Below are 18,774 nucleotides of genomic sequence, written 5' to 3'. Positions count from 1 at the left end.
AAACTGGCTAAGCACAACCTTTGAGGGAAATAGCCATCTATGAAGTATTGCCCTTGCCAAGAGGAAACACGAATAACCCATAGGCGACAGAAACAAGGGTTCATTTTCAAGGCCTCTGATTACCCATTCAAACGATGACAACTCGTCAAAAATCCTACGATAATGATTAGCTTCACGAGGCTTGGTGGTAGATACAACTATCGAGGAGGACAGACAACTGTGATGTGTTCATATACACAAATCTGCGAGAGGCAGGAGCCAAAACACCCCAACAGGTCATGGAACTGAAATTTAGAACCCCAAAATCATCCGGGGTAGGATGACCTAGGCGACGCGAGCCTACTAGTGTTGCCCGGGCGCCACTACCAGTGTTGCCCAAGTTAGACGCCCCCATATCAATCTAGGTCTTTTCCAGTGAATATGTATGATAAAAAATTGGATTCCATGAACAAAAGCGAGGTAAAAAAATTGAATTTTCGAAGCAAAACCGATGTAAAAGATTGAGTTAAAGAACACACCTAGAAAATTAGGACACTGCCCTCGATGAATCGGTCCTTTCGAGTAACTCAGTTGTAGAGACCCCGATATATGCTCGCTAACACGGCCGGAATAATGTGCTCTCTCCTAGAAAACGTGGGCTAGAGGGATCAGAGTGCCACGAATGGTCTTTTGACCACTCGGAAAGAGGATCGATCCCAAAAGCACAAAGAGAAAGATACGGATTGGCTCGGCGGCCCGGGATCGCTCTCAATTAAGGACCCACAACTCCATGTCAACCCAATCACCATGAAAAGAGTAGGCGGCCCCCCAACAGTCATAGACCCAAGAAGGAATGATCATCTGTAACCGTGGATAGTTGATATGCAATACCAGACAAACTCAAGCCAGAGATCCTAGCAACTTCCTCCAAAGTAGGAGTCGTCTCTCCTGTAGGGAGGAAGAAGGTGTTGGTTTGAAAGTTGAATACCTCAGCAAGGGCCTCAAGAAGGGGAAAATTCACCTGATAAGATGCCATGCTCAAGATACCCATCATCGAAATCAAAGCTAAAAAGGCCATTAGCTCAGGCCGTTGCCAAGCAAAGAGGAACCAACCCTTGAACCAGGGGATGATAACCCTGAATTCGCCAAGCAGCATCACCCGTTCTTAGGCCTTGCGAAATATGGGAGGGGACACCCTCAGGAAAACGCCTAACCCTAGCAAAAGGAGGGAGAGCATCTTCCTCTCTCCTATCATCAGCTTGATCTGCTCTCTTTCCCTTACCCTTAGAAAGGTCAGTATTCTTTCTAGGAGCCATGGAAAATCAAGAAGTAGAAGAAGATGAAAGATGGAAAGAAGAAGACTTGGATTTTCTGTGAGGAAAGTGGAAGGTATGAGAAATTCTGTCCAAAAACCCATCTTCTAGGTTGCAAATCTTAAATCCATGAGGATTAGGCAACCCCAAGACCTTCCAAAACAAAAATTTTAAGATTTGGAGGTCGGTGGCTTGGGAGATACAAGCTGTATTGGCCATATCCGTACGCCCTGTTTGGGCAACACAGGGTGTGTCATACCGGCAACACTCTAGTCTCGCCCAAAATGTTTTGGGCAAAAATTCCCCTGCTCAACCTCCAGGGTATTCTCAGATCCAAAATCATCTTCCTCCTTCTATTGTCTTTCTGAAATAAACTTTTTTCAAATGATTTTAAAATAAATTAGCATTAGACAGCCTGTTAGATGCTCCTCAGTGACACGAGCCTAAACTGTCATCCAATTTCAAAAGAAAACCCAAAAAAATTCAAAACAATAAGAATAAGGCAACCCCAAAAACCTCCAGTAACAAAGTGATTTGATTTTGGAAGTCAATGGCTTGAGCAACAAAGGGTGTGTCACCCAGTTCATTGGGCAACACAGGGCGTGTCACCCAAAACGTTTTGGACAAAAATGGCCCCGCTCTAATATCGGGGACAAAATTTGGTTTTTGAGTTGCATTTTTCTGACGAAAAAGACTGTTTCCACACATTTAATTAATTTTCAAAAATTTCCAAATGCTCCTTGGTGGCACGAGCCTAAACTGTCAACCAAAATCCAACTCAAAAATCATCAAAGTCGTGCGACAAAAAGAGCCGAGCCATGAAAACGTCAAACTCGTGCGACGTAAAAGAGCCAAGACAGGAAAACGTCAAACTCGTGCGGCGTAAAAGAACTAAGACTGGAAAACGTCAAACTCTTGCGATGTAAAAGAGTCGAGACATGAAAACGTCTAACCGCGTATGATGTTAAAGGTCAAGTGTATTAAGAAAACATCTAGCCCCGTACGACGTAACAGATCGGGTGTATTCAGAAATTGTCTTGATCAATATGACATAAAAGGTCAGGTGTATTTGTTTAGCTCCGTATGAGGTAAAGGGTCGGTTGCATTCGTCCATCGCTGCATGACGTTAAACTGCTTAGAGGGCTCTATGGTTACAGGAGCTAAAACTTCTAACTAAACGTTTGTTTTTCAAAATATCTCTCATTTCAAAATTTTCATTATGTCTGGTGTTTTCAAAAACTTTAATTTATTTGTTAAAAACAAAGGAGCTTGGACAGCCGTATATGATGATTACCGCGTTGCCGCTTCATTTCTCTCTTCAGAATTGACCAGGCAAACCTTTTCCTCAACAAGAAAACTTATAGACGACCTTAGGAAACCCTAAGGAAATCAAAGAAAATGCTAGGTTTAAGAATTTGAAATTGTGAAAACCCGTGAAGTTTAGTGGCATGGCCAGAAAATCCAACTCGAGTTTCAATCTTGTGTAACTCACCGACATCTCACGTCAAAAACCCTAGGATGAAAATTCCTTAGGTTGGTGAGCGGGGAGCGCAATGTCTTGGAGAGATAGCTGATGTGCCCTTTGACCATGAAACGTCAGGTTGAAATTTAAAATGCTTGCATTATCGTTGCCACTCTGCTGCCCCTTGAAGGACAGGGAGCGCCAAAGTGTCTACTTCTTTGCCACTTACCTGTCCCTCGAAGGACAGGGAGTGCCAAAGAGGGGCAACTGTAGACACCCCATTTTAAAACTTGCAAATTTTGTGATATTCCTGAACCCTTAAGACCACACTATCCTAGTAAACCCCCAAACTATAGACCACCATAGTCCATACTGCCTGCCCTGTAATCCAGAATCCTGTTGAATGCCTTGTTTTAGTAAAAAAATCATTGAAAATAGCAAAAAACCTCGTTTTGACTCAAATTTTGGCAGGCAGCATCACAAGAGCCCGTAGATACCCTAAGAACTGGAAATTTGCCATTTTGGGCAGTTTGGTTTGGGCGATACCAGTAGTGTCACCCAGCCCAGACTGACCCGAATCGGCTGATTTTTGTAGGAAGCATCCCGACGATCCCAAAATCTCCCCAAATTGGAATCTGCGAATTTTGAGCAAATCTGGTCTGGCCCAGATTGGCAATTTCCTCATGCCAACCCTCCCGAGTCATTTTTGGCCAAGTTCTATGAACCTGGATCATTTTGGTCTGGGCGATGCTCTCAGTGTCACCCAAGCCTTGGACCACCAAAACGACAATCCAGGTTGGGAAATCTTCTGGTTAGGGTATGTTACCTATTCCAGACGATTTTTAGCTTATAAAATGTCATTTCGAAACTTTTAGACCCTCTAAACTTTGGACACTTCTTTGGACTCTAGAGACCCTTTAGACCGGATTAGCTCTTGTGCTCAGAAAAAGCTTAGAAAATATGAGACCTAAACCTAGACTTAGGAAAACCCGAGCTTTAGGCTACTTGCAACCTTTAGATCAAGAAATCAATCCAACCAAGTCAAGGCCTGGTCAAAACCTGAAGAAAGACAGAGGGCGCACAACATAAACTCAGCTGGTCCTGATACGGGTGAGGCCTCGAAGCCTCCGGAGTCCCTGGCCAACTGGCCCGGTCTGGTACATTTTTAGTCTGTATTGTTTTTCTTCTATATTTTGTTTATTTTATTATAATTCTATTAGTTTTGTTACTTTTTACGTAGTATTTCGTATTTTGGATCAATGCTGGCTCTTACACTTATCTGAGAGAAGATCTGCTCATTTCTGAGGAGATCTGACCTCATGTCAGAATTCGATTGTCCCACTCACATTTTTAAAAATCAGTTTGTGGTGTTCAGATCTGAGGAATCTTCCTTTGGAGATCTCTCCAATTTACATCGTAAACAGTTTGACTCTAGAGACCCTTTAGACCTGATTAGCTCTTGTGCCCAGAGAAAGCTTAGAGATTATGAGACCTAAAAACCTAGACTTAGGAAAACCTTAGCTTTAGGCCACTTGCAACCCTTAGATCAAGAAATCCATCCAACCAAGCCAAGGCCTGGTCAAAACTTGAAGAAAGACAAAGAGGGTGTACGGCATAAAGTCAGCCGGTTCTGATACGAGCAAGGCCTCGGGTGTCCCAGGCCAACTGACTCGGTCTGGTACATTTTTAGTCTTTATTACGTTTCTTCTATATTTTGTTTATTTTATTAGAATTCAATTAGTTTTATTACTTTTTAGATAATGTCATATTTTGGATCAATGCTGGCTTTGCCCGGTCTGGTACATTTTTAGTCTTTGTTGTGTTTGTTCTATATTTTGTTTATTTTATTAGAATTCAATTAGTTTTATTACTCTTTAGATAGCGTTTCATATTTTGGATCACTGCTAGCTTTGCCACTGATCTGAGAGCAGATCTACTCATTTCTGAGTAGATCTGACCTCATATCAGAATTTGATTGTCTCACTCTATCATATTTTTAAAAATCAGTTTGTGGTGTTTAGATCTGAGGGATCTTCTTCTGGAGTTCTCCCTGCAACAAGGGGCACATAGAGTGCGGCAGGTCATGGGCATGATGAGTCGACCAATTACTGTACCCCGCTTGTTCCCCTTCTCTTTGAATCATTATTCCCACCTAGGTCCAATTGCTTGGCCGATGTCATGGTGTAAGGTGTCCTCTACATGTCGTCTTCTTATGAGGTTTGTGCTATTGAGTAGTCACATGGTTCCCTTTCTCTTTGGTTCTAATGGCAATGGAGGTTATTGGAGAGGATAAGGTGGATGAGGACGGAGGTGAGGTAGGGTTGGGCTTAGAAGGTTTATATTTATTGGGGAAGGAAGGAGGGTATGAAAGATCTAGACCATACGTATGCTCTTTATGACCCAGTTTGCTTTGGCCTGGGATACATTGCGTAAGAGGACAATGAGGGACATGATTTGGGAAAGATAGTGATGTAGATTGAGTAGGCTGCCCATCCACCGCATTGGGAATCTCTTCTTCTACACTTATGGAAACTTTTGTCCTTCCTTAAGGAAGGTCATAGCCACTTGAGCAAACCAGGGGGGTGCAACTAACCTGTCACTCCAGTTGGGTTATTGAGGGTACGTGGCGATAGATTGGATATGGCAGGTTGAACGGAGGGTGCATTTGATTGACTGGGAGATTGCAGGGTAAGTAGGGTAAATCATGTGGGGAGGGAAATGGGATATGGTTCAGTATCTGAAAAGGATGAGGTGGCTGTGCATGTTAGGGCAAGATCGAGGAAGCTAGGATGTGACACTTGGGCTGCAGGGGACAATATCGAGGGGAGGCGGGTGCCTAAAGGCGGCTCTAGATGGTTTTACATTCATGGAATTGTTGAAGGCCTTTAGGTCCCAATCAACGATGGTAGAGGATTCATGATTATGGGGTGTCTTCTAGGAGTATGATCTAGCTCTTGCAATAGAGATGACCCTTGTAGGTTCATTCCACACCCATTCTTCTGGATACGCTGCCAGTCATCAGGGAACCTAACCTTTTTGTTTCGCGCTAGCTTGGCTTGAAGAGCCCAACATTACGTTTCTGATCCCATCGTGGTGGGATTCATGATTATGGGGTGTCTTCAAGGAGTATGATCTAGCTCTTGCAATAGAGATGACACTTGTAAGTTCATTCCGCACCCATCCTTCTGGATACCCTGCTGGTCATCAGAGAGCCTAAACCTTTTTGTTTAAAGCTAGCTGGGCTCGAAGAGCCCAACATTATATTTCTGATCCCGTCGTGGTGGGCCTCCTCCTCAAGCGACGTCTGTGGTTGGGCCAATTTCAGACTTCAGCACAAACTCCAGCTCCTCAAATTTACTTTGAAAGATTGGAATTGCCAGCTCCTAGGCAATTTTGTTTCCAGAAAAATGATTGTTATTGTTCCTCCAACAAAAGGCAACTCAAGTCCCTGACTAAGCTCGATTACCAGCTCCTCTACAAAGAAGAGATCTTCTTGTCCCAGAGATCCAAGGTCAAATGGGATGAACTCGTGGACCACAGTACCACTTTATTTCACAAGATAGCCGACTATAGGAGGCGTGATAATTCCATATCCCACCTTAATGTGAGTGACATGGTCTTCGACCAACCTCCACCTTGTGGAAGAGGGTGCCATCAATTTCTTCTCTCAACTTTTATCATCCTCCAATGGCCCCAAGCCAAGTATGGTCGATTTGTCTTTCCTTTCCATTCCATAGGACAGAGCCACCTGGCTCGAACGAACTTTTGTAGAAGAGGAGGTCTTGAGAGCTATCAAATCCCTCAGACAGGACTGAGCTAATCCCAAAAGTTGAATGGGCTGAGGTGCTTAAAGACTTCAAGCCTATCAGCATGATTAATAGTTTCCTACAAGATTCTCTCCAAGGTCCTTGCCTTTAGGGCTAAAGGAGGTCTTGGGCTGGGTTATCTCTTCGACCCAAGGGGCTTTTGTCAAGGGCCGCTAGATCCTGGACGGTACACTATTCACACATGAATGCATCCATTCGAGAACCATATCCAAATCTTTCGGACTAATCATCAAACTCAATTGGAAGAAAGTTTATGACCATTTATATTGGGACATTTTTTACAAAACCACCTTTCTAGGATGAGCTTTGGGCAGTGTTGGGGGGGCTAAGATGCACAAATGTATCTCGAGCTCACTCTTTTCTTTTCTTATAAATGGCTCCCCCAAAGGATTCTTCCCTACCTCTAGAGGTATTTGGCAGGGGGACCCTCTTTAGCTTTTCCTGTTTGCTATAGTTGCGGTAGTGTTCAGTAGGTCCATCTCCAGAATGTACCAATTTGGCCTCCTCAGGGGCTTCAACACAGGGACTCAAGGCCTTGTGATCACCCATCTTCAATATCCAGACGATATCCTCCTGTTTTGTGATGCCTCCACCCAATAGGTCTATTCCCTTCTACTCTTCCTTAAATGTTTCGAATTGGTCACTGGGTTTAGGGTAAACATGGTCAAGTCCAAGATAATGGGGGTGTCCGCTGGAGCCCACCTCATTCTTAGTCTGGGAGATATGTGGGGCTGCATAGTCATGGAATTGCCTTCAACTTATATGGGGCTACTTCTGTGCATTGGCAAGCTCTAGTTGTGGCCATGGAGCCACATTATCGACAAGTTTGATTGAAGGTTCATGGGTTGGAAAGGTAGGTTCCTCTCTTCGTATAGAAGGATAACCCTCATCAGAGCCACTCTTTCCAGCATCCCTATCTTCCAAATGCCCCTCTTTCACATGTCTGCCTCGGTTGCAGCTAGGCTAGAACAGCTCACGCGGAACTTCCTCTATTCGAGAGGGGGAAATTACACATATCATCTCATCTCTTGAGCCGAAGTGTGCTTACCAAAGGCCAAGGAGGCCTTGGTATTCTTAGCCTCGAAGTGAAAAATCTAGCTCTTCTTGGAAGGTGGTGGTGGCGCCATGCCACACGTGATAACCACCTCTGCAAAGACATCATCTATAGAAATATCATTGTGGCGTCTCAGCTTGGCTCCCTAACTGTAGGACTGGTGGTAGACCCTCGAACATTTGGAAATCCCTCCTCCGGAGCCTCAACCTCTTCCTCGCTAATATCTACTTCTACCCTCATGAAGGCAATAGGGTCCTCTTCTGGTTTGATCTCTGGATCGGACATTCTCCTTTGAGGGATCTTCTCCAAATTGTTCCTCTTAGCAATGTTCGAAAATTCGGCTGCCCGACCCCTTAGGCAAAAAAAATTTAAAAACGCTTAGCTGCAGTCTGGTTGGGGTCATTATGCGCCCTGCTTCTAGGCGCCCACTTAGGCGGTTAAGGTGCCGCCTAGGTGCTATTGGCTGGGCGCTCGCCTAAACGCCGCGTCGTGACAACTTGCGGGCGGGCGGAAAAAAAACCTCGGTTAGAGTAATTTTTCCTCCTAAAAAGTGGGGAAAAGGGTTTTAGGGGCTATTCTAAACCCCCAATAGAAAATCCATGGCCTTTAGGTTGAGAAAAACCAAATACCACTCTTTTGCGATTTATCGAAAGATCGATAAATTTTTTGCCTTTTCGATTTCTTCCCAAAACGAAGGCAATAGTTCTAGGGTGGATTTGGAGCTTCCAGTAGTTGATTTTGAGAACTTTTGGCGATCCAATAGATGAGGTTTGCACTGACATCGACTTGATTTTGATAATTTTAAAATATTATCATATTTTAAAGAGGGTATTGATTTTATTTTGCTACAACATATTATGTTATGAATCATGTGTTTTTTCTTTTACTTTTTTTTTTTTTTAATGATATATTTACATGTTTGTATTTAAAAGATTGATTTTTTTGATGATTAATTGAATTTGTTTCTCACCTGGACAATGTTTGGGGTGGGGGAGAGGGGTTTGATTTTGTTGAGGGCACCCTGTCTCTGGGCACCCGCCTAGGCGGCCAGGCACCCAAACCACCTAGGCGCTCGAATCCGTCTTTTTGAACATTGCCTCTTAGAATGTTTTCCCGTCGCAACTGTGGCCAACCACTTTGAGAATTTGGGCCTTGCCAATGTTTAGATCCCCAACTTCAGGGGGCCTATTGATGACCACGAGATGGATTTCTCAGTCTTGTCAACCCTCATCCATTCAATCTTCCTCCCACCCCAACGTGCCAACAAGATAATTTGTCCCCTGTCCCATCAGGTGTTTTCTCGGTAGCCTCCTTCTACTGCAAAATAACCTCACACCAAACCTTGCCTGCAGCACCTTCCTTTATAGCTGCTAAAGTCTGTTTCCCTGTTGTCCCTCCCAAGATCCAAGTCTACAATTGGATTTCCCTATCTGAGAGAGCCTTGACGGTCTACCAGCTCTAAAGATGAGGTCTTCCGATGCCCAATAGATGTGTCATGTGTGCTAGGCAGGAAGAAACAAATGCACACCGTTTCCTTCCTTGCGACTTGGCCAGATCCATTTGGGTAGACCTTCTACAACTTTTCAATTGGTTATGAGTATCCCTAAGGTCAGTCCCACACCTCTTCACAGCCTTTCTCTCTCCTCTGTCCAAATCCGGCTTACTCCTATGGCGGGCTTCAGTGGTGGCCATGTTGTGGGCCAACTGGAGTGAAAGAAACAGCAGGCCATTCTGTGGGAAGAAGGCAACACTCGTCACCTTGAAGGAGAGGGTTCTTACATTGGTCATCTTTTGGACCAAAAACTACAAAGTCTTCAAACACTTCTCTTAGACCTACTTTCACCAAGACTAGCAAGCGATGCTATACCTGAGGCCTGAGGTCAACTAGAATCCCTCGATCCGCTCTGTGTAGACTGCCCAAACCCGGCCAAGCCACGCTAAGCTTCGACAGTTGTTCCTTCAGCAATCTGGGACCCTCAAGCATAGGGGGTATCTTTAGGGACAAGGATGCCCTCGGCCTCAGGAACTTTAATCCTGGTTGGGGACTTGATTTGGTCATTGAGGGAGATTCCAAACTTCTCACAGCCTGGGTCCTCACGCTACCCCTAGAGAGTTGACCATATTTTTTACGAAATTTTCCACTTCTGCAGAGCTATGGCCGTCTCATGGAGTCATATTTGGAGAGAAACCAATGCAGCATGAAACACCCTCTCTAAGGAGGGAGGAGCACAAGACTCTATCTAGGGGATATTTGGCAACTTTTTGAGCTCTTAGACCCCACTTTTTTATCTAGTTTTCTTTTTGTGAATGTAGAACATTTTTTGAACCCCTTTGCGGGTATTTGTACTGAGCACCCCACTTGTGTGGGCTGCCTAAATTCTTGTAATACACTTTGCACCTTAATACAACAGTTAGCACGTTAAAGAAAAATGCTCAAGGACTTTGAAGGTCTTTGCATAATCTAAATTTTTAGCCAAGTCTGACAAACATTAACCCCTATCAAGAATAAGGATTCTCACTCGCATTCTACTATGTTTTTGCCTCAGTATATGTTCTATCATTGCCTTCTCATCTTACTTCACATCACATGCAGTTAGGTCATCACAAAGATTCATCTGCTGAGCAACAAATTGCCATGTGCATCTTGCTTCAGTACTCCCTACTTCACTTCATATTCCTCTTCAGTGTCTTCTATGCTGTAATAGGATTGACTACAACATGAATATGAGGTCACGTCTCAACAACAGATCTTGGGTTTTCTGTCCCCAGCATTTGCTTCCATTTTGTAGTCCATCCACGTTACTACAAAAGACTTGATTTATTGGGATATATATACGTTGACATAATTGCCTCCCACTGGAGCAGCCTACTATTCTACCCAAAGCCTCTTTTTTTATCTTTTAATGTTATTCTAGCTTCAAAAAAAAAATAACGGAAAAAGAAATCTTGCATGCACTTCTTGAACTGAGCCCAATCCTTTACCAACGATCTACCAGCCTTATAAATTTCTTAAAATTGCAAAAGATAAGTAAAAAGAAGCATGTTTTTATTGATGGCAGCGTTACACACCCCCCTCCCCCTGCCCCCAGAAAAATAAAAAATGAGGCCCCAAAAAAGTTCAGATTACTTTTTAAGTGATTAAATCTGGAAACTCATAGAAATCCTGAAATTTGAAACTTATTACTCTGATACCAGTGTTATTAGGATTGGACCAGTAGATGGACTGGTAAGGGCTTCGGTGTCGTCCAAGCCTGTTCGACGGATCCTATTTTTTATTTTATAGAAAAAAACAAAAAGTATTAAAATCTTTTAAAACAGAGAAAAATATTAAAAGAAGAGAAGTCTGTAAAAACTGAAAAGTAATAATGCTAAGGATATATGTTGAGTTACTAGATTACTAGATAGTAGAGAAACTATCAAAAACTTTATGAATAGAGAACATGCTGAAAAATGGGATTACAAGTTGGATGAGCATTTGGGTTTCAATCGGCCAGAAAAAGGGCTTTGTTTAATCCAGATTTGGTGGGGCTTGGGAACTTGGCCATAATGTTTTGGCCCAAACTTGCAAGATATCTGGACAAATTTGCTGAATATTGGCTGGGAAAAATGGGTGGCTCTGGGCTTTCAATGCGTTAGAAAATTGCTGGAATTGGATTAATGTATCAGTCAGGGTTTTCTGTAGGTTGGAATCTTGGAGCAGTATCTTGGCCAATCTTGGAATAAACATCAGTGAAATATTCAAGATCTATTAAAGGATACCCGTTCTTTGCTATACCATTTAATTCCTTGATATTTAACTTGTATCCAATGCATGTCAACACCAGTGTCATCAGAACTAAAGAAGTGCTCGATTTTTTGCGGTTGAACTGGTTGGATCTGGTTGTCTATTTTTAAATATTTTAAAAAATTGAAAAGATTGGACCCTGGGGGGAGAGGGTGGAGTACTTTCATTTGACAATATAGTCACACATTCTGCATGACCAGTGACTTGAGGTTTCCCAACAACTGTAAATACCGTATTAATCTCATAGATTTCAATAAAGTAGCTATGAATAGTTGCTGCTGTGAGCTTGAAATGTTCAAGGCAAAGGGATCTTTACAAAAAAAAATTGGAACATATTTTTCCAAATAGATAATTATGAAAAAGAAAAACAGTTGTGGGTCATAGATTTCAATAAAGTAGCTATGAATAGTTGCTGCTTCGAGCTTGAAATGTTAAAGGCAAAGGGATCTTTACAAAAAAACCTTGGAACATATTTTGCCAAATAGATAATTATGAAAAAGATAAGCAGTTGTGGGTCGTCTTTACTGATCGCTTTCACTTTGGATGACGAACTGGCTGGTTCAATCCAGCGACGGATTTTTGATGATTCTGACTGGTTTTGATCCTCTTTTGGGTCGAACCTGATCAAGCTGGTTTTAGTATTGACTCCTGTCAGATCCAGTCGGATCTTACCATCTAACAATGGTTCTGATAACACTGCTCAAAACTTGTTCAGTGTAGCATGTTCAATTTTTTAATGTATAAATATAAAACATGTTTTATATATCCGATATAAAACATGTTATATCTATCAAATAAATACTCTCATATGCTTATATGACATGTTCATAGGTACTATGTTAGCTGAGTTTAGTTGATTGGCTTTCTGAAATTAAATTATATTACTGCCTTTATCACATTATTAGAAATAGCTTCTGGTGAAGCCATCTTTGTTTCATATAGCTGCAATCTGTCTCCATGATGGAAAAATTAGCTGGTTATGATTTTTTTTATTATTTCATTTATGAGGACTTCTTTTGGCTCTGAGTTCTTAAAGATAGTATTTTGACTTAGATTTTGTTCCCTCAGATTTTCTATGATTTATTGTACAGGTGGACACTGCAGGTTGGTTGGACAGAACAAAGCAAGAAAGAGGACTATCATCCTTGAGTGTTATGCAGGCGAGAAAGAATCTTATGAGAGCTCATGTGGTTGCCTTGGTACTTGATGGCGAAGAGGTACAGCACTTTGTCCTGTTAATGTGGAGCTGAATTCATATTTTCTTTCCTTAAATATTAATTTGGATTTGGAATCTTCTTTACCACTTGCCATTATGTTTAATCTACTGCGTAAGTTGTATATCATAACCTTTAAGTTGTATATCATAACCTTTTCTCAGCTTGTTTGGTTGTCGAGTTCCTGTTTTACAGTCATTGCAGCAGATAGTTTAATTTTCATTTTTTACCCTACTTAAGATCCCTAATTGGTTGTGGTGAGCCCTGCTCAATCTTAAAGTATGACGAAGGTCCAATGGAGGGCATACATGGGTTCTTTTCAAATTTTGAACTCAAGTTAATTTGAGTCTATGACAACTAGGGAAACAGATAGGTTATAATTTGCAATTGACATTTTTCTTTCCTTTTTGGATAATTGGCAACAGGTCTATGTTCTAGCATACATTATGAAATATTATAGTAGTGTTCTTTACAAAGTCATTAATGACCGATGGAGAGCTGTCACCATTTGGTTGCCTCCTGGGAAACCTCTCCAAATGTTGACATGATTGCACACTAGGATTAGTATGACCACGATTGACAATGTATATCAGACTTTCCCGTTGCTACTACATTTGTGGTGGACTATAGGATGCAATTGCCCCTCAATAGGTTAGCTTTCATTCTCCCTTTGATGGATATAATTCTCTTAAGAAAATGATAACTGAAAACATAGTAGCCTTGTCCATTGATTCAAAAAGTGATCTGCCCAGCGCCTAGGCGGGATGGGGGTCTTGGGTGGACCAACTAGGCATACTGTCCCTAGGCGGCCGCCTAGGGTACCTGGGCGGGCGCCCAGAGGACTGCGCCTGACTAGGTGAAAAAATACCCATCAGGTGGGGTATTTTGGTGTTTTTCGTTTTGTTTGGATAATAAAAATGCATATTTTGTACAAATGTGTACCTAAAACAGGGTTACTTGACACCATTTGCCCCCTTTTTAACCTAGGTCGCTCAGCTTTTAGGCGACCGCCTAGGCGCTGGGCGGCCTAACCCCCCCCGGCCGCCTTAGCTGCCGCCCGGCATTTTTTGGAACACTGGCCTTATGAGCAATAAAATGCAGTGGCATACTCCCTCAGCCTCATCACCTGTTTGTACTAGCTTATTTGATATCAATTTGCATCCCTAGGCACTTGATCTAAATCTTAAAGAAAATTTTTTTAAAGAAAATTATCGATTTCTATTTAAATCCTCCCGTCTTCGTGGAACTGACAAGCCAGCTGTAAGCTATTGGTTTACATTCAAGGAATTATGTTTTATGATCCTTTAGTCCTTCGAAATTGATTTCTGAATTTGTTACTTTTGTTCTAATGTCCTTGATCCTATGAATGCTGCATTTGCTTTGGAATATTGAATCCTTGTTTGGGGACTTCTTGTGTCTGTCTGTAGGAATTTATGACACCCCAAAACCAGCCAACCCTTATTAAAGTGCCTGAAGATACCTTACCTTAGTTCAAGAAAAATATTTTCGAGGTGATGACCTCTAAAATACGGAAATTTGAAGTCTGTACCCTAGGTCCTACAGATTACTTCGACTTATAATTTGAATTTCAGGGTTAAGATACCAAGAAAATTGTAGGGTTAATATTTAAGATGTAGTTCTCATCAGTGGTACATGAAGGTTCCCTGAGGTATGTACATTAAAATAAATACCATTAAAATTTGTGTGCATATTGAATGGAATAACCCGTCATAAAAACTTCCTCATATGAAGCCAGTTATTTTTTCCCTACGCCAGTTAAAGAATAAAACTACCTCTATAGTTTCTATTTTCCTTGTGGTTCCTTGTAAGATTCTTTCCATGATATGATGCACACATGACAGTAAAATTTGTAGTTCCCGGTCACTCTTGTTTCAACTCATATCCTTTTAGAGCATTTTCATGGCAGCTGTTTGTTTGTTTTTTTTTACTGCAAATCTGTTCAGATAGCAAAAGCTAAAAGCAGTATGCGGCATGCTGAAGTTGTCATTGCGCGACGTGCAGTGGAAGAAGGTCGTGGGTTAGTTGTTGTGGTGAACAAGATGGATCTTCTAAGAGGGAGACAGAATACAAAGTTATATGAAAAAGTTATAAAAGCTGTTCTTGAAGAAATCCAAACTCTTCTGCCTGAGGTCCGTTGTGCTTATTGCATTGATTCATGTTACTTCATTATTTTGTTATAATTTTTCCTCAAGGATGATGCAACATACGGGTTTGGATTTTGGAATTACATTTAAGAAATCCATATGATTGTTTGCAACTATCCACATCACGTAAAAGTTGTATTTGTAAGGACTTCTAAGTGTTTTGAAATTGAACTCACTAGTTGCCCAGTGCAAGTCCATTTGGTGAGTTCCAACTGGACTCTTCAGGTCTTGCCCGATCCAGGGGAGTTTGCCACAAGCATATCCTGAAAAAGGGGAAATTCAGGAAAAACCATAAAAGAAAAAAAATGAAAAATCATAAAAAATATTAAGAATGGCTATATACAAAGTTAATTGGTGAAAAGTTGATTTTATAGGCATGCACTCAATGAAATTTTTGGCCAAATATATTTCGCTATTCAAAATCTTGCAAATCTGAGATTTTGAATTTTTTTTGGATTTTAACTAATCATTGATTTGATAGATGACACAAAAATAAGCTCTGGGAAGCAATTTTAGGGTGGATCAAGCTAGGAGATCAAGCTGGGAATGCAAAAATTTCTAAAGAAATCAATCTCTCTTGTACTCATAGTGAGCAAAGTATTGTGTTACTACTTTGGTGACATTTTCGCTGTTTGTTGTGGAAGTGAATGAACTGGACACAAATTACTATGGGTTTAAAAATGTTAGCATGGACATCAGAAACATATAACCCATGAAGCTTGCAGTTTGTACAGATGCTATGCTGCTATTACATACTAGCTTGTGATGTCTAAGATTCCAATTATGTACAATTTGAATTTGGTTCTGGGAATTTACATATGTCTTTGTTTGATTAAGATTTTTTAAGCTTCTTGTTGGTTTTTGGTTTATTTATGTTGTAGAGGGAGTGTACTGCATATAAATAATGTGTTCTTCAGAAGTTTCACTTGCTGCCATATGCTGTCCATTTATGGAACAGAGTGGAGAGAAACCATTTTATGGATATGGCAGATTTTGGGCAGAGCCATGTCTGTGCGATGGTCCTTCTCCACTATCTTCTGAATGGAAGAAGACAACATGCTTGTGTTCCTACTAACGTGCATTTATTTTATTTTTTTGAGAGAAGGTTACATTTATATAAAGCATTTTTTGCTCTATTTATATGCATGGTCATAGGTGGCAGACCTGAAAATTGACTTCGTGAGCTTCCTATAAGTTTGACTTGTCACTGAACCAACTGAATTAGATCATGAAAGAAACATCGAATATTTTCATAAATAAGAAAATAAAACATATTACAAAAAATAAGAGTTTGATGTCCTTGTATTTCCAGGTTACCTTTATCATCATGTACTCGGTGCCTGGAAATAGAAACTTGCAATTTGGTTAACATATTTATGTATTTTATTAAAATGTAGGATCAACCCACAACATTTGAACGTATTTCTTATTTACTATTATGATAGAGCAAAGGTAACTCTGAGTGCAATAAATTCATATATTGAATATGTTTAAATCACTATTTTATTATTTTATAAAAGAGTTAAAACCAGTGTTTCGAGACCCGGCAGAGTCTACTGAGCCGAGTCAACTTATACCCAGCTTGTGCCGAGGCAAGTTGTACTGAGTACCTCAGTACAACTCATTAAGGAATAAAAGGGGGGGTTGTCCCCCTCTTTCTCTCTCTGTACCAGGTAGGAGCTCTCTCTCTCAATCCGTAACCATGACTCTTTCTCTATCTCTCCCCCTCTCCCTCTCTCCCTCCCTATTGCTCTTTCTTTCTCCCTCTCTATTTCTCTCTCTCTAAAAGGGGGCAGAAGTTTTACCCTTTTGTCATCTCTCTGGAGAGAGATCTGCGAGAGAGAGAGAGAGAGAGAGAGAGAGAAAGAGATTGTGAGGGTGAGAGAGATCCAAAAGACACTGAAGAAAGAGATCTGTTTTTTTTTTTTTTTTTTTTTTTTTTGTGGTGTAGGGGAGGAGAAACCAAAGAGAGACGTAGCCAAACCCATTGGTCACGTTGCCAGGGCCCCCTCTCTGCGGTCCAAATGGCCAAAGCCTCTACTCTTTTTGATTTTTTGATTGATGTCCTTTGCTCGAGCTGATTTTGAAAACACTGGTCGAATGCATCATGGATTGGGTTGAAACATCATGTTGATGAACATCCACCCTATGCAGCTCAACTCAATGTGGCAGTATGGCTATGTATTGAATGCACAGCAAAAGCTTGGTTTAAATATTTGGTCACAAAAACATTTCTTTTGTTGATTTTCTGATTGGTATCAAATTTAAACATATTTTAACATTTTTGCCACGATGTTTGTGCCCAGGTTACAGGTATACCTGTTGTATTTGTGTCGGCATTAGAAGGAAGGGGAAGAACAACCATAATGAAGAGGGTTGTGGAGATATATGAGAAGTGGTGTCTAAGGTTGCCAACTGCACGCCTTAACTGTTGGTTACGCAAGGTAAGGCTAGATGGCTAATTTTGTCATGGACAATCATTTTAACCTTTGCCATTATCATCCATTTTTGAACTTTGTGCCTTCTGAATTTGCATTGATTCAAAAAATTCCTTGTTGAAATGTCTAATCTAGTGGTAATCCTAGTAATGACAAGGATGCCCTGGTTCTGCAAGTGTAGGTTATGAGTAGGCATTCATGGAAAGACCAAGCTGCTCAACCCAAGATCAAGTATTTCACCCAAGTCAAAGCTCGGCCACCGACATTTGTAGCCTTTGTAAGTGGGTCAACAGAGCTTGCTGGCACAGAGATAAGGTTCTTTGCGAAGTCTTTGAAAGAAGATTTTAATTTGGGTGGTATTCCCATCCGCATTACACAAAGGTGTGTTCCTCGAAATAGGGATCGTTCCCTTCAAAAGTCCTCATCAGCAAAGGCAAATACAAAATCAAACACCAAAACTCAATGTAGTTTTACTTCTGACAAGAGAATGTTGTCATGTGACTAGTAAATGTTGGATTTCTTTCATTCAACCCATAAAGATGGTATGGAGAGTTAGAGCAACTCTATAGTGGCCACTTTCTCCTTTCAGATGGGTGGGTGAGGTTCATATCCACAATATAATATGTGCAACAAGTGTGTGCAATCCAACTATGGGTTGGACACTAATAGAAACTCTACACTCATCCGTTTGGCATTTGTGCAATGAAACAAGCTTCTATCTATTGTTCCCACATTTGAAGCGAGTTAATATCAACCTTGTCTTTGAAGGCCCAGGGAAGCAAGATGCAGAGCATTGGGGTGTTCAGAATTTTTTGGCTTTGCTGAGGAGCTTGGTTGTACATATCCTAAACTTTTTGTTTGGAATAGAGCTAATCAAATGCAATTGGTTCTCAAGGAGTTTCAGTTCTCAATCACTTCAACGATCATAAGGTGGTCTTTTTTATCCGATTTTTTTTTTGCACACTGGAAGTTTTCCATAGAAGATACGCTAATTTATTTCGACTAGAATGAAAGTTTTTCAAATAGTGTACATACACATTTTAACAATGGGCCAAGTAAGAAATCAAATTTGACTACTACAACCAAAAGTTGGAAATGGTCTCAGATGCTATAACCTTGATATTTCGTTGGTGACTTGTGTAGATTGTGATAAAGGTGGGAAAAGGGAAAATTGGGCGCACCTCTTTATGGGAATGCTTCTATTAATTTGCACGCTTTAATGGAACTTTTGTTCTTTGGGCATTTGAAACCTTTGCTTCCATATCAAGGCCAATAAATGGTATGCATTTTGATATCATGGATAAGACCCGGCTCACTAACTACCAAGTCCTAATAGAGCACGTGGGCAAACATTGAGGCTTAGTTCACAGATCCAAGGATGGACCCGGACTCATTTGGATCGCATGATCTATGAATCTGTAAATTGGCGCGGCTCAATTAGCTAGGAATGTCAAAATTTGGAGGCCTCTCTGGGATAATTGAAGTGCGCATGAGACGGAGGGCATGGGATTTGTAGGAGAGATGATTGGGGTTGAAGA

The 18,774-nt window shown here is 41.1% G+C and overlaps 1 protein-coding gene across 7 annotated transcripts in view; it reads left to right on the top strand.

Annotated features, from left to right (window-relative positions):
• Positions 1 to 18,147, top strand: part of LOC18434173 (GTP-binding protein) — an 81,436-nt gene extending 63,289 nt beyond the window's left edge. For 2 of the 7 annotated variants that reach the window (XR_016047368.1, XR_016047366.1), the window contains exons 9-12: positions 12,511 to 12,636; positions 14,656 to 14,783; positions 17,105 to 17,242; positions 17,418 to 18,147. Coding sequence is in view for 3 of the 7 variants with exons in the window: in XM_011625046.3 (XP_011623348.2) it covers positions 12,511 to 12,636; positions 14,598 to 14,783; positions 17,105 to 17,242; positions 17,418 to 17,741 (774 nt within the window). In the remaining 4 variants the exon portion in view is untranslated. Of the gene's footprint in view, positions 1 to 12,510; positions 12,637 to 14,597; positions 14,784 to 15,279; positions 15,632 to 17,104; positions 17,243 to 17,417 lie in introns of those variants that run through there. The other 5 variants (XR_016047369.1, XR_016047367.1, XM_088855606.1 and 2 more) reach the window with 3 other exon arrangements.
• The last annotated feature ends 627 nt before the right edge of the window (positions 18,148 to 18,774 follow it).

Source organism: Amborella trichopoda, chromosome 13 (assembly GCF_054954075.1).
Source record: "Amborella trichopoda isolate Santa Cruz 75 chromosome 13, AtrichopodaSantaCruz75HAP2 v2.0, whole genome shotgun sequence".
NCBI classification, from domain to species: domain Eukaryota; kingdom Viridiplantae; phylum Streptophyta; class Magnoliopsida; order Amborellales; family Amborellaceae; genus Amborella; species Amborella trichopoda.
The sequence above is the reverse complement of the archived record's forward strand: the minus strand, read 5'-3'. Positions and strand labels throughout refer to the sequence as shown.